The 25,232-nt window shown below is 38.9% G+C and overlaps 1 protein-coding gene across 1 annotated transcript in view; it reads right to left on the bottom strand.

Moving 5' to 3' along the window:
• Positions 1 to 25,232, bottom strand: part of LOC142138677 (protein 4.1-like) — a 157,952-nt gene that overhangs the window by 117,205 nt on the left and 15,515 nt on the right. The window contains 4 exon segments of the mRNA XM_075195524.1: positions 3,033 to 3,075; positions 3,848 to 3,952; positions 6,948 to 7,142; positions 7,746 to 8,205. Coding sequence (XP_075051625.1) covers positions 3,033 to 3,075; positions 3,848 to 3,952; positions 6,948 to 7,142; positions 7,746 to 8,205 — 803 coding nt within the window.

Genomic DNA, 25,232 nt, shown 5'->3' on the forward strand with positions numbered 1-25,232 from the left:
GCTATCCCAAGTCTCATGTCCTCCCAGGCCTCCTCATCTGGGGGGGGGGGGGGGCAGATTCTTTTCCAAATCAGCTTCATGTGAGAGTTGCGGATGAATAGTAAATTCAAGAAAGATATTATAAAGTTGTGATATCGTACCCTTATCCATGGGGTGGAGTTTGCAAAGGTTTTCGAACGGGGTAAGGGGACGTAGTAAATATTTGGGTGGTAGGGATCGTAAAAAGTGGGTGATTTGGAAGAACTCGAAAGGGCTAAGCATTCGAGCTGGGGGGTGAGGTTGGAGTTCTGCTAGTGGAAGCCACTGGCCTTGTTTTGAGAAATCTGATGGAAATTTGAGGCCAGCTTGAGTCCAATTGTGGTGTCTCACCTTGGAAAGGCCAGGAGGAAATATAGGATTAAACCAAATGGGAGTCAGGGGGGAAGGGCAGATGTGAGTTTCAGTTTAAAAGAGTGAGAATCCCAAATCTCGATATTAAATTTAGTGGTAGGAAGTAATTTGGATGGAGGGGGATGATGTGTAGGGGATAGACCCCATAGTGAGGTGGAATCAGGGAGAGCTAAATGTGCTGCCTCTAGGTCAAGCCACGAGGTGGAACCCGAGGGGGCGTATGATGCAACGATTTGTGAGAAATAGGAAGCCAGATAATATAACTTAATATCAGGTAGTCCCCTGCCGCCACCAGAGATGGGCTTTTTGAGAATATTGAGCGAGACCCTTGGGGGCCTGTGATTCCAAATAAAACGTGTCAGAGCTTTCTGGATATTGGATAGGAGGATGGCAGGGACCGCAACTGGTAGAGTTTGGAAGAGATATAACCATTTGGGTATGATATTCATTTTAACTGCTATGATCCTGCCCAGCCATGAGATGATGAGACGGTTCCAGGATGCCAAATAAGATTGTGTTTTGGAAAATAGAGGTGGGAAGTTTTCCTGATAAAGCAGGTCATATCAGGATGTAAGATAGACTCCTAAGTATTTTATTTTCCTGGTCTGCCATTTGAATTTGAAAGAGGACCGTAACATTTCAGCCTCCCAAGGGGGGACATGAACCAGCATGGCCTCTGATTTTGTGTAGTTTATTTTGTAACTCGATATCTCACTGTAGGTCTGTAGAATCTTAAAGAGGTTGGGGAGGGAGATAGCTGGCTGAGAGAGCGATAGCAGGACATCGTCCGCAAAAAGTGAAACCTTAGAGTTGATGTCCCCCACCTGCACGCCCCAAATGTTAGGGTTAGATCGAATTTGAGAGGCCAGTGGCTCAATTACTAGAGCGAAAATAAGGGGAGAGAGAGGGCAACCTTGTCTCTTACCGTTTTGGATGGATATGGAATTTGAAGGTGTGCCGTTGATCAGGACTTTAGCCGAGGGCGAGGAATACAGTGCCAGGATTCCAGTGAGAAAATCACCAGTGAAGCCAAAGGCCTCAAGAGCTGCTCTCATAAAACCCCAGGAGATCCTATCGAATGCTTTTTCAGCATCGAGAAAGAAGAATAGTGGGGGATCTCCTGGTGTTTGCAATATGGATGACATCAATAGCTCTTCTGGTGTTGTCCCTTGCCTGGCGTCCCGGGATGAATCCCACCTGGTCATAGTGGATCAATGATGGGAGGAATTCGTTCAGGCGATTTGCCAGAATTTTGGCATATATCTTCAGGTCCAGGTTAAGGAGGGAGATGGGTCTGTAGCTGACGCAATGGAGAGGATCCTTTCCATCTTTTGGGATCACTACAATTCTGGCTTCGAGCATTTCAGATGGGAAGGGGGTCCCTTGAAGGGCACCATTGTACAGAGAGTGCAGGTGGGGAGCAAGCAAGCTCAAAAAAATTTTGTAATAGAGTGCCGTAAAGCCATCGGGGCCTGGGGATTTGCCACTTTTTTGTGACTTAATAGCGAGTTGGATTTCCTCTAATGAGATTTCTTCATTAAGTTGTTGAAGGGCTTGAGGGGATAGCTTAGGAAGTTTAGATGCAGCAAGGAAGTCTGAGATCAGTGCGGCGTTGGAGGGGCCTGGGAGGTTATAGAGGGCGGAGTAGTATGGTTGGAAAGCTTCTCTAATAGCAGCAGGGTCATGGTGGAGTTGATTGTTGGATGTAGTTCCATGATTTTGAAACGGTACGGGTGACAACGGGAAGTCAGGAGGAGAAATAAATTTTACAGAAATATACAGGACTTATGATAGGCAGATGGTGGATCATAGTTAGGATTTTTTCCCTCCTGTTTAGTATAGTGATCAATTATCCTAGCACCCTTTATGTTAGACACTGGCTGATTTTTATTTAGATTTACCACTGAAACATTCTTCTGTAATTAGCAGACATAGGTGTGCAAACATTTAAAGAATTTTTACTATAGATAAAAGATTTGGCAGCATTGATTGTGGAAAACATAGAATGTACAGCAGGTATAAGAACAAGCACTTAGTAGGAATCACTGCTGGGGAAGTGTAAGAAGAAAGAAAAATTAAAAGTTATGCAGAAGTATATTTTACACTGCCCAGTTCTAGAACATACAAATTGTGGTAGTAATAGGATCAAAACAGGTTTTACTCCTATGTAGTGAATGGACTACACAAAAAGACAAAGCATTAATGTTAAAATTGCCATTGTATATCTTAAAGGGAAAATGTATCAAATTATTCCAGTGGTGAGTCTATAACCAAGCAGTCATTTTGGTTAGCCTATTCTTCAGTTATCCAATACAGTTTTTGTCATCAGCAGTAATAAGTCATTTTTTTCCTTGTATCACTACACATCATCTCCCTCAAGGCTACATGAATTACAAATCACTACCACCTAGAAAAAGTGCTCCTACTGTGGCCTCTCCTCCTAGCCAAAGCATGAGTGGCTGTTTCACGGTCACTTTTTCCAGGTGCTATGCTGTTTGTCTCAAGTCCCAGGAAAAACAGCAGCATGTAGCAACTCTCAGCTAGGACGAGGGCCTACCTTGGGAAAAGATTTTCTAGGTAGTAGTGCAGCTTTAAACCAATGCACTAACAATATGACATCAACATTACAGGAGTACACTCACCATGCACTTGTTTCCTGATCTCCTTGAGAGAGTCGATCCAGACCTAAAAAGGAAGAGATTATCATTTGCTTTCAAACTGCTAGAATTAACTTCACCCACTATTATCTTTCAGTATCAAGCTTGGCAGACTGCAATGGACTACAATTAAACTATAATTAAAAATAAAAAAAAATAGTTTGTTGCCATTGGCTAAGTGCCAGTATTTAGTAGAAAAACTAAAATAGTATATAGTTAAATTGGCTTTTGAACAGATGTGTGCATATTTTAAAAAAATTGCTCTTTGATCCAGTGTTGTGTAGCATTTTTAAAATGCAGAAACTTCATCTCCCTCAATTTATTGAACAGAAGCAACAAACTGTTGTTAAATTAATAATGCTAGTTTAATGACCAAAGCACCTTAAAAAAAAAATTTCAGCATTTCAGTGATCTGTAGCTTTTAAACAAAATGTCCCAGGAATCCCTTATCGGATCATCATAATGTCTACAGAAAGATGCTGAGTAAGAGCTATACAGACAGAAGGGCCTCTGTGTCTGTTGCAGAAGTGCGGTCAAGCTCATCCTGTGTAGATTAATCTGGTGGACAATGAGGTCTGAAAGGCGAGTATTGGTGGGAGCGAATTAAAGGACACTGGTTTTCTGCAGCACCAGATAATGAAGTAACAATGAAACTGCTGCTCAGAGCATCAATGTTTACACAGGAGCAAAACATGCTATGACCAGAAAAGCATCAATTCATGACCCCTTTTCCAGGCTTGAACTTTTTTTGAAATTATAGATAACCATTGAAAACCTTGCTCCCCTCTTTCCTTTCTAACCTTGCTGGATGGAGACTCCCATATAGCAAGACAAAAGTAATCTTCCTCCAGGATGTTCAGATGGCTGCATACTTTCTTAAAAAGGTCCTGTCCCTTGGCATGTTTCTGTAAGAAATAAATTTCCCTGATAAATTAACTTCCAATTTCTCATTAGATATTGTTACTTTTTCCGGTGTTCTCAGATTAAAATTGGGTTATAAACTTACAATTTTCAATTAAAAAGAAATATATTTCATATGATAACTTAGGGAGAAAATATAAATCTCTGAAGTGGAAGGGTTAGTTTGATTTGTTGCCATGAACTGTTCTCATCAATTAAAAGGAACATAATTTAACTCAGGATATTGCCTGCAAGATAATCAGTAATATTACCCAGCCTCACACTCATCAAGGAACAAAAGTATAATAATAACAATTTTAAACACACACAAAAAAAAACCCCACCACCAACAAATTCAGAGTGCTGGACAGTTTATTACCGATCAGCCTAAATAAAATCTGCAGGTGCTCGTAGGTGGCAGATTTACATCATATTTAGCCACTCTCTCATATGGGGCACAAGGGATGGTCAAACAATGACTGCATACACAGTCAGATCACAGTCATTGTCTGGCCACATTTTAAACCGGTCCAGAGAGCTGAAATATTCAAATCAGATGTTGCTAAGGATGGTACACTGCTAACACACAGCATTATGACCATAGGTATTATTCTATTAGGGAACTATCTATGTGTTTGCATGTTTTGTATGCTTTCTTTTTTTTCTCCAGTCTAAAAACATACTAGTAGGTTAATTATTTTTTTTTAAAAAAAAAAAATAGAATTTAAGCTCCACAGATGCAGGGACTTATGTAAGTGATTAAACATGTTCTGCACAAAAGCTAGCTAGTATGTTTGCCTTATAAAAAAGTTAAATAACTGGCAGGCAATTGTATCCCATGAGTGCCTTCAGATTGACAGAAGGCTGTATCTGGATATTACCATATTCCATTGTAACATCTTGAAATGGTTTCATCCATCTCAACCATTCCCCTTCGTCATGAAAGTTACCCCCACCACAATCAACATCTGCTCCATACCCAGCTAGGCTTTTCTTAACACCATATTTATACAAACTATACATAATGCATGGTCCACTGTCATCTCTTAAATCAGAGACACCTCACAAACTGTTCTATACACTAGATCTTCGATAGTGATATTGATTAGTACCTTTGTGAATGAATTATTTTTACAGTGCTGAAATCTGCAAAAATATTACAATTCAAACTAAATAAACCAATTTTATATTAGCTTTAATACTTAATTGACACCAGGAAAGATCAGACAAAACATATTCACCTTCTGCACATTACTGATTATTCAGAAATAGGAAGAAGCGATGGGACTTTACATCTGTGATGAATAACTGTGAAATACATATACCTTATGTGTGCACCAGCAACACAAACATTTAGTCTAATAGTTCTATCAGATCATTTCTGATAAACACTGAGAGCCATGCACAGCACGGGCACACTTGGGTGACAATAGAATTTATCTATATGCTATGTGTTAATGCATTGAGGAAAGATTGCAAGCATGTTACACAATCAACATATCCACATAATCCCCTATATATTTCCTGAATGCGCAAATATACAAAACGGTGCAAATTTATCAATGGTTCCTAAAATTTCACACAAAATGTGAAAACAGGCAGACTTTAGAAAATTTTATAAGAAAATGCCTCTCAATTGATGCAACAGAGAGCAGCAAGAAGTCAATGCCACCCAACAAAACCTTGCATAAACCTCACCTAATGAAATGATCAACTGTGTGTGTTATTTCACTGAAATGTGAAAGTTTCTCTTGTTTTGATCAAAACATACAGTTCTTATTTTAGAATAGACACAAATCAGCATTTTGCCATAAGGAGAACAAAAAAAAAATCTAACTTCTGTTCCAGAATACAGAAAGAAAACACCTGCCTGTTCCATCTGCCTAAAGGGTATCAGCTGGATTGCTGGAGGACATTAGGGGCTAAATAGCTTGCATTTTTATTTAACCACTCATTTTCCCCCATCTTGGAAACTAAAATTAATTGTAGAAGAAACTGGTAGAGTTTGTAGTTAAAGACACAAATGTCCAGAGCACCCAAATATAAGAGCATGTCACCTGAGTAGCAGATTTCAGATCAGTGTGGAAAAGAAAAAAAGAAAAAACAGATCAGTAATGAATAGACAGCAGCTGTCAAACATAAAAGGATTTACAACCTCACCAAGCTAGAACAAAAACAAATTAAATAAAAAATGCTTAGGCGTGAGGTTTATTAGAGGAGAATGCTGCACCTCACTCATACAGACAGGGCGAACAATATGATTTAAAAGCTGTAATTGCACTGTTGGAAGGAGATGTAAATGTGAGGGTGGGACGAGCACATCATACCATAAATGATCAGAGGAGGCTTTAGATGACATTAGAAAAGGTCATATAAATCCCTGCAGGGTATATTGTTTATTGCCGCTCAACTTCCTGAAAATTGTTATCCCAACCATAATTACATCACCACTGGTTTTCAACATCTTCATATTCTTGGCTCCTCCATCCACAAAATCACACCTGCAAAAATATCTTCAGCTTGACATGAAGCAAATGGGGGGAAACTATTGTTCAGTCATTTATGACAGCTGCATTTAAAAGCTATCACTGGCTGGAGCAGAAGTGGTAGCAGTCATAAAAATGTAGAATGAGCCGTTGACACTTGGGTATCATCACCACCGTAAACGAACAAGCACCAAAAGTATTTGTTGTAATATAAATGTCAAACATAAAAATAAAATGTTGCCCTATCTTATATAAGCTGAAACCATTAACAATCCTCACATATCAGACATTTGTGCAACCAGGTGAATAGAACCAACGTGTAGCATATGACAAGTGCAAGATAAAAGATTTATGTGATGGATTACCTTATAACATATATTAAGAAATACTGGGGGGAAAAAACCCAGCAGTTTATTTAGTAACTTAAAAGTAGTTTAACAAGAGTACCACAAAGCTAAAAGTATTCTTTTGCTAAACAATATTTTGCATGAATGCCATTTCCAAGACCCCGTACCTCCAATTCACACTCGTAGACAGTATCATCAAGAAGGGAAACCCTGCAGTGCATGTTGGGAGATCTCCTGGGCACTTTCTGTGAACTCTTGACTTCTTCAGTTTTTTTCAGCTTTTGTTCCCCGTGGCCCTTAACGAATCCCTCTCCGTCCTCAATATCTGCTTCTTGATCGTCCTTCCTGTCCTCCTGTGCAGGCTGAAAGTAATCACCCCGATTCACATATTATTATATAAAGAAATAAAACTACTCAAGCAATATAATGGTCAAAAGGATCATCCAAGTATCAGCCATATAAGCGAGTATCTACCATTGTTTGTTTTTTCCTTTAAATTGTATTTTGGACAGGTTAGCAAGTGTAAAAGTGTCCTATATCTAGCAACATATTCAATGTGGAAAGACAATATTTATCTCAAAACTAAGGTAGAAACCATATTTTTTACTCCATTTTCGGTCCGTTCCTTTGGATTGTGTGTTCAAACTAGATAATGTTCAGCTGGAACACTGAAAATAAACTGTGGATGCAGATCTCTAACAAGAGAATAAAAATGTTAACAGAAAATAAATTTGTTTAGGTAAAGTAAAAAAGACAAAACGGACATTTATCAAATGACTAGGAAAGCCTTCTGTGGCTGGAATAGTTACAAGAGTTTTAACAAGCTTTGTTTAAGGAAAATTGTTACATACTTCTTTCTTCATAACTCTACTAAACCTTTAGAAATTATTTTATAACATTACTTTAATCAGTGCTTACTGGCTATATCCTAAACACAAACACTGACTGCCCAAACTGCTCCTTACCTGGGTTTCCGCACTGCTGAGAGAATGGAGATCGAGTGAGGGGTCAGTTCTAAGTTCAGGTTCTGGAGCTGCAATAGGAGCCTTCAGAAAAACTTCATCTTCCAGCTGTTCTCCCAAACCCTCATCCACCTCCTTCTGATCTACCTCGCCTTTTTCTACTGGCAAATGAATGTTCTTTTCTTCCTCCGTCACCTGAGATTTTGGCCTTTTCAGAAAAGATGAGAATAGTCGTGATAAGCCTTTGCCTTCTGAATTACGCTCCTTGTTTTTGTGAGTGCCTGGTGTAGCAGTGGAAGGAGAACTCTGTGCTTGCACAGTTTCCTGCTTTTCCCCTGAGTGGAGATCCTCAGGACTAGTTTTGCTTGCTGCTGCCTCTTCTGGCTCCTTCCCTTCTTGCTTTTGGTCCTGAGGAGGACTTTCTGCCTCGGCCACTAAACTCTTCTCTGTTGTCATTGTGCCACTGTAAAAAGATTGAAAGTAAATTAATAGGTGATAAAATTTAATAAAGGAGGTTTCAAACTTAGTTGTCTAAATAGATATTTCAACAATACTTAAATCAGGCACATAAATCAAAAACCAATAAATGAAAATAAGTGTCCTCAGAAATATATAAATTTATATATATAGATCAGTGTTTGTTTGCGAACAACAACTTCAACTTAATAAAACATACATAAATAACTAAGTGTTTGTAAGACTGCACTAACCAGTTTGTTAGAACCAATAGAAAGGGACGAAGCCCCAAGACAGGCTACGCATTACGCATAATCCAACAATCATCGGCATATAGCTTACGAGTAAAAGAGTAACATTCTCTTGAAAACAGTTAAAATAGTTCACATGCCTCTCTTCAATGGCTTCTCTTCAATGGCCATGGTTGTATTTAAACTACAACCATGGGCCAGCAAACCATTGGAACAACTAAAACAGTGGCTCATAATGGGGTATTGGTGATTGTTAGTACAAGATCATCTTTATCAAGACAAAATACATCACCACAAAAAGGACTTTTGTGCAAATACAGGGTTTGCACATGGCTCTAATTTTCAGAGAATTTCTGACAAGATCATATGTATTTAGAAATATGTGAATTTGAAAATTGCTAGTTGTTTGCCAACTTTAATCTAAAAAAGGAGAATTCTATTTAAACAACCTTAAAAAGTCATGACACTCATACCCTTTAGGGCTCTTTCACACAAATTTAGGAATGCATTTTTAGTGCATTTTCCATGAACTTTACTAATATACTCTATTGTATTGGTAACGTGTGTTAACTCGTGAGAAATAGGCCATGCCACGTTCCACCATTGACACTTTTCATGCTTTCAACATTTGAAAAGTGCGGGTTTAAGTCCACATTGTTTCTCCACTCATACATTTCAGGTCCATTTTGAAGTGTCATTGAAAATCAGGAGGTAAGAATCTACTCATCCACATTCCTTCCTTTTACTCATTAACAAAATGCAAGAAAGACTTTGCTCCACTTCTGGCACAACTTGTTGCCCTTTAAGTAAGTTACACAGATGAAACACAAAAATATTATACAATATGTATGTCAGCAAAGGAATTTGATACTAAAAAAAAAAAAAAAAAAAAAGGAAGCTATATTCTGCAAAACATCCAAATGGTTCTACAGTAGAGAAATTATAAAATATTTAACAGTTGTTGGAAATAAGATATGAAATCTCGTATTCACAGACCAGTATCCTACAAATTCCATAACACAAAGATAAAAAAGGAAATAATTGCAACTGACTATGAGAAAATATAAGGCAACGTGGGAAAATATTTAGTAATTTAGTATATTTTAGGCATAAATTACAAGAATATCCTTCTCCAGAAAACTCTAATTCACACGAATTCCATTTAAAACTTTCCATACATAAAATAAATTAAGTGATGTATATACCTGCAGTGTTGATGTAAAACTGCAGAAAAATATATGAATGCCAGATATAGATATTGGCTGGTAACCATGTGGTCTGTTATATAGGTTTATGATCTGAAATGTTTAGCATATAATGCACAATATTTACTTATATACAGTCAATTGACAATAACAACACTCAAGCAAAAAACACCTGTACACTGACATTTCTGCAAGCATTTTTATTACAAATCTGGATTATTATGGTAAAGTTACAGCCACCAAACGTGGTAATAATAAAGCAGCCTATTTGCCTAGAGCAGTGATGGGGCAAACTACGGCCCGCGGGCCAGATCCGGCCCACTTAGAGGTTCTATCCGGCCCACCAATATTTTAAAAAATGTCATTAAAATATGCAAAAAATTATTAGGGCCGACCCTGTGTGTCAGAACCTTCATTTTTATGCCTTCCAAGCTATTTCCTCCATTACACTTCATCCTCCTTCCTAAAAGGACACTTCGTATGTCAATCACTCAAACACCTGCCCGCCCCCTAATGGCTGAAAGTCATGTGAGAAGAGATGGGCTGGGCCATATACTAAGGCGGATTTCGATTGGCTGCTGTGTTGTCAGTTACTGGCTCACCAGAAAGACGGATCTGCAACAACCTGATGAAAAAAGTGCTGTGTCTGTACGATCGCTGCACTTACAGAGGTAACACTGCTATATAACACCCTCCCGTCCCATTCAAAAAATTTGTATTATATATTTCGATATTTGAGTTTTTTAATAAATTATATTGGCCCGCCTAAAGTTTTTCTTTTTTTATTTGACCCGCTCCTGAGAAAGTTTGCCCATCACTGGCCTAGAGGATAGTACTTGAAAAATGGAGAAAACAATATAGCCACACATCCTCCTTGTTTTAGCCACAAAACTATAACGACAGGCAGTGGGTATAACAAATCATACATAAAAACAGAACAAGTACATACATGGTTGACAAAGACACGAGAAAGAGGGTAGGAAGACCCCTGTTTGTGAGAGCGTACAATCTTGAGGAAACCCTTCATTGTAACAATGGTAAGTGTTAATGAGTATCAACAGGAAATTCTACTTCTACTATCAGAGAATCGAAATGAGTGCACAGAAAATCAGATAATTGATTGATATAGTAGTATTAAGCTGGGTACACACTACAGGCTTTTTCACACAAGAGATAAATGACCGTTGGGTCTGATATTGCATTAGTGTGTGTGCTCCAGTTATCATGTTTTATTATTCTAAAGCACATTGTTTGACTTGATTTTATAAACAGACTAAAAATCTCTCTAAAACGATGGAACGATTTTGTGCAAATTCTGAAGTGTGTATGCATCACGACCAGCAGTGGAGGCAGATCTCCATAGAGTTTACAGAGTCACGATCTCCTCAGCCGATGGGTATGACAGATGAAGAGCACAGATCTAAACGTTAATTGTGTAAAACGTGTATAGGGTGTACACATGAATATATATATATATATATATATATATATATATATATATATATATATATATATATATATGCATTTGGTGCAATTAAGTATACAGTCATAATAATTAAAAATTACACTATATTATATTAAGTATCTCTTTGGCATTCAGATGGAGCAGGATGTGAAAAACAAGGTTAAACTCTACAGGGAACTAGCTTATCAACCATAGTGGTCCCCTTTTGCATGTCTGCCAGTAGCCAGGACTGGCCCCAGGACAAGGAACACATCTTTTATTTGATTTTTCAATCAGCACACAGATATTTTGTCTTTTATTTTAAGCTGGAGAGCTCCTTTGAAAAAGACACCAATCTAAAGTGTTATTTTAGAAGTAAAATAAGGATATGTCTTTAAGTTGTTATGGAGGACTACAGACAACTCTCAGAACAAAACTTTATTGTTAGCATTAATCATCATCACACCAAATGTAGGTTCTTTTTTATCTGATCAAACTTCATACATTAAGAAAATTGAGAAGATAGACAACAAACCTTATAGTTCAAGTCAGAGAGGAGTCATTCAACTTTTACTTATGCTAAGCAAGCATGCTACTATTTAGGGTGATTTGGCTACTGGGTAGTAAGGTTCTATTACTTTACAGCAGCCCCAACTTCAATTAAAAACACAAAGTTGCAGATTAATAAAAACATCTGTACACAATGTTCAAATAAACCTATTTATAAAAACATATTTCAAGATTTTAAACTTGCAAGGTAAAAGGCTCCAAAATGTTATCTAAATTATAGGAAAGGGAAGTTATCATTCTATGGATATAAAGCCACAAGTTATCTGGCCATTATGTTCTTTAAAGTCAATCCCACCCAATCTGTTTATATAACAAGAAAAACAGAACAACACAATGCATTACTGAAAATCAGGGGAGATCACAATGTGCAATAAGTGCTCATATACTTTGAAGACACGTTATTGAATAGAAGTCTTTATTTGCACCAACTTTGAGTAAAGACTGATTTTCATGAAACTGTGTGTTCTTATTCCTAGGTTTATTCTATATTCCATGTTTGGCAAACATAACCCATCATGCATTTCCAAATTAAGAGCTCTTCCAGGTCTGCTTCATCCAGATGTCAAACACTTCCAAGACGGATTTTCTCTATAGCTCACAGTGCTCCCGTTGTGACATGTGGAGGGGACCAGTTTGGGAGAGGGAGCATAGCACATAAAGAGCACTCCAGGGCAAAAGTTCACAAGGAACCCTGTTTTTTGCCAACTACATTATGCACATGTAATAAAGCAATAAAATGACATCAGAAACATTGGGCTAGATTTACTAAGCTGCGCGTTTGAAAAAGTAGGGATGTTGCCTATAGCAACCAATCAGATTCCAGCTTTCATTTATTTTGTACTTTTTACAAAATGGCAGCTAGAATCTGATTGGTTGCTATAGGCCACATCCCCACTTTTTCAAACCCGCAGCTTAATAAATCTAGCCCATTGTCTTCTTCAACACCAATGTTACAGTATGCAAGATTCCTTAAACTGCCCTTTTCTTAATAAACATGCTACCAAAACTCTTACCCATTCTCTCATAATCTCCTGCCTGGACTACTGCAACCTCCTACTATTCAGCATTCCTGACTCCTATATATCCACAATTCAATCCATCCTAAATGCTGCTGCAAGACTGAACTTGCACGCTCACCGCTCCACATCTGCTGCACCACTTTGCAAGTCCTTACACTGGCTCCCTGTGTCCTCCAGAATCCAATTCAAATTACTCACCATTACCTACAAAGCCCTCAACAGCACCACCCCTTCATAAATCTCAATTTTCATATCAAAATACTCTCCCTGATGCCCACTAAGATCTACCTCTGACCTGTGACTTGTCACGTCTCTAGTAACCACCTCTCACTCGTGCCTACAAGACTTCTCCCATGCTGCTCCCGACTTATGGAATTCCCTACAAATCAAAATCAGGCTTTCAGACGTTCTCTAAAAACCCATCTCCTTTTTAAAGCTTGCCTTATCCCTGATGATACTATTCACACTCATACACCCTGACAGCTGTCCCAATCTCTACTCTAAGCCACACTCACTCCTCCTGTTTCAGTTGTGCCCTCTTCCACGTATAATGTAAGCTCTCTAATGAGCAGGGTTCTCCATACCTTTTGTTTTCATGTCCTCATTTATTTTGTCTGCCTTGTGTGTACTTGTTTTCCCTACTGTATGGCGCTGCAGAGCACTGTGGTGCCTTACAAATCTACATATAATAATAAAAATAAACCGCTCACTGTACATGGACTAATTTGTTATAAGTCTCTGGTAATTCCAGCAACCCTCTGGCTGTCTACATGATCCATGAAAAACAATTTTATCACTAGGATTCTGTAATAACTGACTCCAAAGTGCACATCACCATTTCCTATAATGTGGCAACTTACATTACCAGCAAAATATTCCAGATGCCTAGCCTGGAAAAAAAAATAATATATAATTGCTTTAGAAGCATATTCACTAAAGGTCAACACACAGTACACATAATACCTATTCTTAGCATTATAACGGTCATAAAATGATAATTATTACTTGTTAATTTGATTTCCTTTATCCCCTCCATGGCAGCCATCGCTAACGGGGTTACAACAGTGTCAGCAAATAGGAGATGGGAAAGAAAGAAGAGCAGCTAACCTTATATGCTTCCGATCTTTCAATTCTTCCCCAGCATAATAAACATATAGAGATGAAATATAGCCATGCATAAAAATATAAAACAGTAACAAAGGAAATAAATTTAGGTTGCCATGGAGAGAATCAAGGAAATTAAATTAACAGGTAATTATAATTTTTCCCTAAATGGCAGCCCTCATTTATGCACCCAAGCAATGAATTCACTTGTGGGCTGGGGTAATAACAGGCTGCAGCACTTTTCTGCCAATTTCTGTAACAGCCTCAGCGAAGCATGAAGCATAAAGTCTGTAATGTTTGGTAACAATATTTAGAAAGTTCCATCCTGCCTTGCACTCTCTAGATAACATGTCTGCTTTCTCAGTGGGACTTCCTTGATGATCTGCTACTTAACAACTTTGCATACTGGATTTTAAGTGCAATGTTAAACATACCGGTTTCTTGTGGTTTGGGTCCAGGTCTCTGAAAAAAAGCCATCCTACTCCCTACTGGCTGATAAACCTGCACTCACAAAACTTAATTGTGAAGACAATGTCTGTTGTTTTGGTTTTTTTTAAGTCCTTTCTTTTGTAAGCATGAATTCTGCAAAGTTTGATCTTGTTCTCTGAAGCTAGGACTAGAAGCACAGTGCTGGTAGCTTATTCTGCTTCACTTATCCTGATAGCTTATACATCATGCTGCCCAGTTAGGTAGTTCCCCAGAAAGGGAAGGGCATAGAGTAGGTTATTTGACTGGGTCAGTTTGACCTACAAAGCAAGTGACAGTAGCTTATGTATATTCTCCTCACACTTTAGAAGGACTAAACAACTGATACCATGCTATATCTTATCTCTGCATATATTGCTGCCCTCTGCGACTTCTTTTGCACACTTTCTTGGTAGAGGCCTGGTGGACAATTCTCTATATCCTAGAGTGAATATGTGTCCACGTATTTGGTCACATCCACTATCCTCCATAGACATCCCTGTGGTCACAGGTGGCAGATATCTACATCCACAATGTTCATGCATGCAAAAGGTTTCAGGTAAACTCCAAAACATACATTAAAAAACAAAAAGTTTGCTATGGGCCTGTCATACCTTCAGCTTAGACAGGTAAGAAAGACATAGGAGGAAGAGAAGAGCTGACCTTAAAAACTTCCAGTGTGACTTCTCTCACAAGACGGAACAACAAATGAATGATAATAGTGTGGAACTAACCCCCATCCCCCCAAAATAAAAGAAAATCATGATAATATATGTCAAGTTCAATCTGGTATTATCAAAGGAACCTGCTAAAAAAAAAAAAATATTTGCCCAGTTATCATTAACAAAATGTAACACATGTAAAATATGTTCACCACCATTTATATAGCGCCACCAATTCCACAGCACTGAGAGTATTTGTCATTCACATTAGTCCCTGCCCCATTGGAGCTTACAGTCTAAATTCCCTAATGCATACACACAGACTAGGGATAATTTTGTCAGCAACCAATTAACCTACTAGCATGTTTGTGGAGTGTGAGAGGAAACCAGAGCACCTGGAGGAAACCCATGGAAACATGGGAAGAACATAAGAACTCCACGCAGATATGGCTCTGTTCGGGAAACGAACTCCAGCGCTGTGAGGCACAAGTGCTAATCACTGAGTCACTGTGCTGCCCTCATACATACACACACACCCTAATTAATCCTAATTAATCAAAAAGTGCCAGATTAAAAAAAAAATCAAAAAAAATCAACATAACAAAAAAAATAAGAAATAAATAATAATTAAAGAAAAGATGAAATATCATAGACCTACAACTAAACTGCATATTAATTTCTTGGAATTGAACCAAAGGTGACATTACTTTAAATCCGTTCAAACATATTTCATGCATAAAAAAACCCACACCTTTATTTTTGTTTTAATTACAACATTTTAACAATGCATACACTCTCAAAATGACCTCTTAATTGTTTGTGAATGCGCTAGTTTAGAGGAGAACATAAAGATGCAAGAAGTTGAGAAATGAAACCCCAATTATTTGCATTATTGCAGTATGTAAGAATTACTCGGCTTTATTTAACACAAAGTTCAAGGGTCTTACACACAATTGTATTTCACAATCCCAAAACTTAAAAAAAACCAACCACACACCTCTGAGCTAATTCACTCCCAGAATACACTTTCCTCATAAAATGTATATTAATTACAATTTTAAAACAATTTAGATGAATCTAAATCCATATTTTATATATATATATATATATATATATATATATATATATATATATACACACACATACATATATATATATATATATATATATATATATATATATATATATATATATATATATACATACATACATACATACATACACACACACACACACACTAGAAGTGGTTTTGGATCTGGATTAGCTTCGTGTTTTGGTAAAACCACTCGTGTGTTTTGGTTCTGTGTTTTTTTGGAAAAATTGCTAAAATCACATAATTTTGCTCTTTTTTTTTGATCTTACATTATTATAAACCTCAATAACACTAATTTCAGGTCATTTGCAGTCAATTTTGACCACCTCACAGGTCACAGTATTATTTTCATCCACTTTTGGACAAAGACTGCAGCAATCTGGCTGGATGGAAAGCAACAGAGCTATGACTCAAACACACGGCAGTTCCTACCACATCTAGGACACATTGGCACACAGCAGTGGCAGAAAAGTGGGACAAAATGGAATTGTCCTTAGATCATGAAACCAGTTATGGTTAATTTGATCGCTCCACGTGTTTCTTGGATAAGTGAGGTTATTCTACAGCTAATACATGGCAACGAGCGCTGACCCCTTCGGGATGCATGCTTTTATCAGACACACACCAATCCAAGGTGCCAGACAATGCACTAAAAAGAGCCATTGTAATTCCCAGCAAAGATCAGTGAGCTTCGAATCAGCCCAAATTCCCAGCAATATTATAATCTAGTTAGGTACCTTGTCTGTAAAGTGCATATTACAAACACTTGCTGAACCAGCAGCAAAGTGGAAAGTAATACATATACACGCCTATTTAAATATCCATGCTTAAAATTACTTCTGCATGCAACGTTGTTCTTTGTTAATAAAACTGTTTTCTTTATACCGTTCAAAAAAATTTAAAATAATCCTCCACCATTCTTTGGATGTTGATAGTTGATAGTAGAATCAGGTGGAGTTACAGCACAGGTGTCACTAATTCTGGTCAATACTTTTACAGTAGACAAGACCAAATGTCAAAATGTTGTGCTGGAGCTTTACACCACTGCAGTCAACACTTGGCATCGCTCATGATGATCTGAGGCTTGTGTGGAGCCGATGTACAGATAATGATTTAGAATATATGAGGCTATCATCTAAATAGACTGCCACGAAATAATCAAGGAACTCCCGTAGCACTACATTAATCAGATCTTGGAACACTGCAGGTGCGTTGCTAAGAACAAACGGCATGACCAGATACTCGTAGTGGCCAGAATGCGTATTGAATGCCGTCTTCCATTCATCTCCTTCTTTAATACGGATGAGGTTATATGCTCTACGAAGATCGATTTTGGTGAAGACTGTAGCACCTCTTAATTAATCGAATAATATGGAGATGAGAGGAAGGGGATAAGTGTTCTTGACTGTAATGAGATTGAATCCTCGGTAGTCAATACAGGGTCTTAGTCCTCCGTCTTTTTTGGATACAAAAAAAGCATCCAGCTCCTACTGGAGATTTAGATGGCCTGATGAAGCCTTTCTCCAAGTTTTCATCAATATATTCCTGCATGGATTTGGTCTCTGGACCAGAGAGAGCGTACAAGCGACCCATGGGCAATTTGGAACCAGGAATAAGCTCGATAGCACAGTCGAAGTCACGATGAGGTGGTAAGGTGTCGGCAGCCTTTTTAGAAAACACATCCCAGAACTCATGATATTGGGAGGGAAGCTGCTCAGGAATTGACTGACTGATTCACAAAGGCATAGTTAAACAAGACTGTGTACAATAAGAGCTCCACTGGATAATTTCTCCTTTCACCCAATCCACGACAGGGTTATGACGGGAAAGCCAAGGATGGCCCAGGATCAATGGAACCGACGGACAGTCGATAAGGAAGAAGGTCATAGACTCTGAATAGAGAGCTCCAATGTTCAATTGCAGTAGTGCGGTCTCCCAGATAATCTTGCCACCAGGCAATGGCCTCCCATCTAAGCTACATACAGTGATGGCAGATTTGAGCTTCACAGTCGGAATTCCCGCAGAGCGGGCTAACCCGATGTCGAGGAAGTTGTCTGCAGCTTCACTATCAATGAAGGCCGACAGGGCCACGGAACTGGCACCGAAAGTGACTTGTGCGGGAATCAGGACAGCATTCTTTTGGGAAACAACTTGCAGATTCAGGTGGACCTTCCCCAGATATGCTACTTTTTCAGATTTGTGAGGACAAGAGCAGGAGAAATGGCCTTTATTACCACAAAAAAGACATAAGCCTTGTGACCGTCTCTTGTCTCTTTCCTCAGGAGAGAGGCGATACGCCCCTGACTGCATAGGCTCCTCAAAGTCCGTGGGAACTGGAATAAATGCAGGGGAAAAGGAAGATGCCTCTTTCTCTGTCCTCCTCTCCTTGATTCTCCTGTCAATTTTAATGGCGAGTTGCATAAGGCTCTCCAACGAGGTGGGGGAAGGATACTGCACAAGTGAATCTTTAATCTGCTCTGACAGTCCTAGGCGAAACTGGCTGCGTAACGCCGGATCATTCCACTCACTGTCAGGCGACCATCTGCGGAATTCAGCGCAGTATTCTTCTGCCGAACGCCGGCCTTGCTTTATGGCCCGTAGATGAGCTTCAGCGGAGGCAACTCTATCTGGGTCATCGTACAGGAGACCCAAGGCATTAAAGAAAGCTTCCAAAGATTGCATGATAGGACTCGACTGTGGCAGGGTGAAGGCCCAAGACTGGGGGTCACCCTGCAGGAGGGAGATGACAATCCCGACTCTCTGCTGTTCTGAACCAGAAGACCGAGGTTTCAGCCGAAAGTAGAGCTTGCAGCTTTCTTTGACGTTCCGGAACAGGGTTCTATTTCCGGAGAACCGGTCCGGCAAATGTAACTTGGGTTAATCAGCGTGACCGGAAATGGCTAGTGTAGTCCGGGAGTCCTCCTCTTGAGCAGAAAAACGCTGGGACAATCCCCGGACCATTTGATACAGGGTCTCAACATGACCCGCCACGGCTTAAAAAGGAGACAAATTGGTTCCGCTTTCATCCATCCCAATTTCGTCTCCGGAATGTCTGTGGGCCGGTTATAATGTTAGGAACCCCTCCAGCCAGTACAACAAAACTCGGAGTCTGCTCCAAAAGCCTGGTGTTCACTGGAGCCCCTACTGGTGGGGACAGACTTGGCCGCAGACTAACAGAGGGTCGTGAAATGTGCACCGGCTGGGGAGAACCCAGGAAAGCGGAGAGAAGTCCAGACAAGGGTCGAAGACCGGGCAGCAGACAGCGAATCCAATAAACAGGCCGAGGTCAGAGGTCACAGGCACGGTAGCAAGGTTCAAGATACAGGCAAGAAGGGTCAGGGTCACGAGCAAACAGGCAGGGTCCAAATCCAAGCAAGGGGTCATACACGAGAGAACAATCAGAGGTTAAACACCAACAGGGCTCAGAAGCAGGCAGCAGTACTGTGAACAGAACGCTATAACCGGCAGGGAGGCTAAGCCCTCCCTGCCTCTTATACCCAGAGCAACCAATCAGGGCTTGTCCCTGAAACATACACAGCGGCAGTATACTAATACCCTAATTAGCCACAGGCTGGACTAATAAACTGGAGGGCAATGTGTGCGTGGCCTCCCACATTGCTGGGACGCGGTGCTGAACAAGAGGGTCTTAGTCAGAAATGACGCCCCGGTCGCTGTGAGTACCGCCGCGGCTCGTGGCAGCCACGCAGTGTCTTGCGGCCGTTTCGGGACACTACGCTGTGATTTTTTTTACAGCTGAATCTGCCTCTTAATGTCTATATACATCATAGTAGCCTCCACTAAGCAAAAGTGGATACTGTTGAACGGATGTAGGTCAGTATATTATTACCCATTTATTATTTTCATATTTCAAAAACTTTGTCTTTTAGAGGTGCATTTGGCTAGTGGTTGATCTCCTTTTGCCATAAATCTCCTAATCATTCTATCCCTGTTAAAAAAGCAAATGGCCAATAAAATCACTGGATTAATTCAGGAAAACAGTGTGCAGATCATTTGTGACTGGCAAATTGGGAGTAAGTTATTAAGAGCGGGGCTGGTTGTGATGGGCAATATCATGATGTCAGGAGAGCAAATTAGGCAAGGGAAGCCACAAACAGAATTTGGCAGTGAAAAGAACAGGGCCACATGTAGACCTGAATAGGTATGCGAGACCTCTGACAAAATGATGCAAGACGACTGGTGTCAAACACACCTCTATATGAAACACAATGTACTCATCCAACTTGTTTAGTTTTACCTTCAGAGTTATAGTGAACATTTATAGATGTAAACAAAAAAAACATTCTAAACACAAACTTCAAAAACAGACCTATTACAGAATTAGTTTCTTAAACTGTAACAATGAAGTGATTGTCACTGTATAAACACATTTAGAATACCAGTTGCTTGCTTTTCCTCCCACTGCTAACATTGGTGGTGCAGTAGGTCCACCAAAAGATCAGTGTTATAGAAACATTTTAGCAAGCAGAGATATTTTCTTCGTTACCACTAAAATGAAAGCTCAAACTTTGCATCACAAGCACAAAACATTATTTTGTTTCCTCCCAAGAAGATTTTTGTATATCCCAGCCATCTGCTGAACCTAGCTTTGCCCTGCTCTACATACAAGGATGCCACTTTGCCTTTATTGTGTTGATTCACAAAATAACCATCTGCCTGATGGCAATAAGTCTCAAAGCTCTAATGTATGTCTGTCTCAGGTGCAGGATCTGTCTAAACATTCAAGAATCTTATTATTAGATGTGCACTCCAGCTGTGAGAAGATGGGGAAGGGGGGCGGGGAGAAAAAAAAAAAAAAAAGACTTCTGTCCTAAGACAAATGAGTGAGAAACAAAAGGAGAGCTACAATAACTCTGCTGGACAAGTGTGGACGGGTGGACAGTTATACTAGTAAAGACTTACCATAAGATTGGAGGAAAACTTATAATATTATGTTTAACTCAGAAATTATCAATATAAAAATGTGATGTAGGTTAATCCAAGTAGCTTCCATGAATTAAAACATAGCACATTATGTAACAGATAAGTTTGACATTCTGCCCTCCTGTAACGATCGTAATTTTTCCATGTCCTATCTGTAAAATCTGTTCATATAAGACTGACATTTTTATAAAGTAATGTGCCGTTAGTAGAGGACAATTGAGCTACAAGAGAACGGTTTGGGTTTGTTTGTTTTTTTACACTAACTTCCTGTTTAAAAAAAAAAATATCAGCTCTCCTAACAATTTCAGCAACTACTCTTCACATGCAGTTGTCTAGCATTTGATAAATGCCTAACTCACCTAATGCTTCAACACAAAGCTGAATAAATGTAAAAGTAAAAATAATTGACTTCTGTATAAAGCATTTTATCCATTTTTGATTAATGTGACAAGCTACTAGATTCACTACTTAAAAAAACGATGTTAGCCACACAAGATTAAAAACAGAATAGAAAAACTATAAAATAATATTTACAGAGTGATTACGGGCTATGCTTACCTCTTCATTTCAATGAGAAGAACATTCCCTCTGGGTTTGCAATGTTGTGATGCACAGAAAAGTGCTATCAGGCAATGAGACAGAGACAGAACTAATCTTTGCTAAACCCACACCCATAAAAAGAAAACAAGTCAGTCCCTCCCTGAACAATAGCTCACCCACATTGCAAAATGCCTTCCTAGCAAATATTTTATCAAGTCACTTCCTATTTTTTCTCTCTTGTTCAGCAGATCTTAATTGCTTGGAATAAGTGCACTAACAAAAGTAATTAACAGATCGTTCAAAACGGACCTATGAAAAATGTTAACTAAATGCAGACAACATAATTAACTTGATCATAAAGTTATTATAATCTGATTTTTTCAGCATGTCAAATTTCTTTACTCGGAATTTTCATCAGAGTACTATACACCAACATGACATGATAATATATTGAGACTTTCATTAGTATTTTGATACAGATTCTTACACAATAGTCACATATATGACTACAGTTTTAAATGAACTATTCATATTGCTGCTTTTTATTTTATAAAGACATTTAATAGTAAGGAAATTTCATTATAAGGCTATCGATTGAGGTCTATTAATAACTTTACAATGGACTCTTCAAATTTAAATTTGCAGTCAGTCTGGAGGTGCTGGTGAGAAACAGTAGACCCAAAAATGCAAGGGTCCCAAGCTCAGTTTGAAAGTCCGAGGGGTTCCATTACACCCCCAATAACAAAAGACAATGGTGTTATATTACTTTCATTCACATTAAACAAGCCACCATATATGCACCATAATAACGGTCAGGAAAGCAAATGTCCAAAAAAGGCTACCTAATGGTGAAGGTGTCCCAATCTATAATGGAATGAACATGTGCTCTTATGCACACTGTACATAATGTGCCTATGCATACTGCGATGGTGTTGGCGAGAGATGGGGAGGTACAAATTACCCGTGCCTGGACCTGTCTGGGGTGGCCCGCGGCCCCACTGGAGTTCTATAGTTTAAAAAAAACTATATATATTATTTTTTTTATTTTTTAAAAAAAGTACTTTTTTTTTCTCGCGAGTGTCGCACGCACACCTGCAAGTGCAGAGGGGAGGGGATCGATAGTGGCTAAATCCCCTTCAGCTAAGGTACCTTCAGACGCCACTATGACAGATCACCAGGTTATGTGACTGCAGCGGTCACATGGTACTCAGTGCGGGCGGGCTGCTGGATATCTTCCCATCCTGTGTGCTGTGCATGGGTGACTACTGCTGCGCAGAAAGGGGGCATGTGTGACTACAGCTGCTGGGCAGAAAGGGGGCATGTGTGACTACAGCTGCTGGGCAGAAAGGGGGCATGTGTGACTACAGCTGCTGGGCAGAAAGAGGGCATGTGTGACTACAGCTGCTGGGCAGAGAGGGGGCATGTGTGACTACAGCTGCTGGGCAGAGAGGGGGCATGTGTGACTACAGCTGCTGGGCAGAGAGGGGGCATGTGTGACTACAGCTGCTGGGCAGAGAGGGGGCATGTGTGACTACAGCTGCTGGGCAGAGAGGGGCCATGTGTGACTACAGCTGCTGAGCAGAGAGGGGGCATGTGTGACTACAGCTGCTGGGCAGAGAGGGGGCATGTGTGACTACAGCTGGGGGGCATGTGTGACTACAGCTGGGGGCATGTGTGATTAAAGCATGTGGGCAGAGGGGGCATGTGTAATGCAATTTTTCTGTAGGAATGTGACCTAGTGCTTTTCACCTGCTAGACATGCCCCCAATGATGCACCCCACGCCTCCAATGGTACGGCCACACCCCCTTTGGTGGCGTGAGTTTACCTGCTAATCACCTATAGGGGGCCCCATGAAGCTGCTGAATCGGAGACCAAAATTTCTCTTGGTGGCCCTGCCGGCCAATTAGGTCATATAAGAATACAATTACTACAAATTACAAAGTGAAAGGCATTTCACATCTGATTGGTATGTTCACTTATTGGCCAGGCCTAAAAATGAACAAAATTGTATCTATGATATAGAATCAGTTATGTTTTGTTTTATTACAAAAAGAAAATAAATAACAAAATCCCAATTTTTAGCAGATAGTGACTGGTTTGTTGAGGGAAGGGCTTACATTTTCAGAATTAAAATTCATTATTTATACTTAATGATGTCCATAATTCAAACCTATTATAATACTGAAACAATATGGAAGCAAAAGAAATAAAAATTAATTTTTAAAAAGTTCAACATTATATAATTTCACTTGTGCTCCTCTTAACATTATATGAATAAGCTCACTTGCACAAGCTGTGCAGTTGTGAAGCGTGCATTAATCTTGTGCGTCTTCCAGAAGAAACAAACAGACCATGCACACTTAGAGAAGAATAATAGTAGCACAATAAAAGCAGGAAGTTCTACTGTATGATCAGAAATTCAACTGCTTCAACCAAATGTAAAATGTTTATAGATTTATACTTCGATTAAGTTTTTACTTTTTAAGCTATAGAGAGGTACATGTAAAAGTATACGATGCATCAGTCTTCATATGGACAAAATAAAACTTTAAAGCCTTTGAGCTCCAAGTTATTGATGGGATTGGCCTCCAACTTTCCCACTACAAGCCTTAAATCAAAATAAATATGCATTTCTAAATTTCTACACCTCTTCCCCAACCATTGCTATTCATTGGAACAGTTAATTGTGAAAATACTAAAAATGGAACTAAGTCAAAGTATTTCAGTAATGGATATACTGCCTACCCTACCCACCTCAAACTGTAAGCTATAAAATAGTAAGGGCACAGTTCCCCAGATATGGGATGGAGAAAAATTTATGTAATTATTTGGACAATGATACACGGAATAAACAATATTAAGAATGTGATTCAAATTTGACTATGCAAATATCAAATATACTTATGCAAAATATATTTAGATAATCTTAGCAACTCATACTTTTGTATATTTACTCTGGAAGTATTTACTAATGTTTAAAACATCAAAATTTAAAAATTTAATTTACCATTAGTCTTCAACATTATGATAGAACAAAATTTTACACTGTCTTAATAGTCTCAGACCAAACAAAATTTTGAACCTCACAGACAAGATCTTGATTGACAGTGTACATGTATGGTCCTGTAAAAAAAAAAAAAGGAAGCCCACTCTTTAAATTCTTCAGAGGTCTTTAGATATCAGGGAAAAAAATTACCTAGTGCTACGATGTGATAAATCTCATGTGACAAAAAATATAGAACAGATTTTACTTTATTTGATTACTATAAATAGAACATGAAGATGACATATGCCAAAAATTAAAGTATACCCTATGATTTTGTAGCATTTAGAACTAATTTTAGAAGCAATAACTTGAATCAAGCTTTTTCTGTAAGAGTAAATAATTTTATTACAATATACTTAAGGAGTCATTCAGCCAGTCATTTGAAAATTAGCTGGTGTGCTTGATGCTTGTCCCTGTTGCATCATTCAATTTCAGCCATGACTGAAGAGTTTCTTGGTGGATTCAATGACTGAAAAGAAAAAAGTTCTATCGCACTAGTTTATCATCTAGAAGTATAACCCCAATGAGTATGTTATCATTTTATTAAATTTATATATATCAATCTGGGGGTGCCTTGGACAAAGCAGACCATAGCGAAACGCGCGTCGGCGTCCTCGCTATCTGTTTATCTGATTTCTCTTTAACTGGCAGCTGCAATTATACCCCAATATACCCAGAGCTAGTTCGGTGGTA

Source organism: Mixophyes fleayi, chromosome 2 (assembly GCF_038048845.1).
Source record: "Mixophyes fleayi isolate aMixFle1 chromosome 2, aMixFle1.hap1, whole genome shotgun sequence".
NCBI lineage: Eukaryota > Metazoa > Chordata > Amphibia > Anura > Limnodynastidae > Mixophyes > Mixophyes fleayi.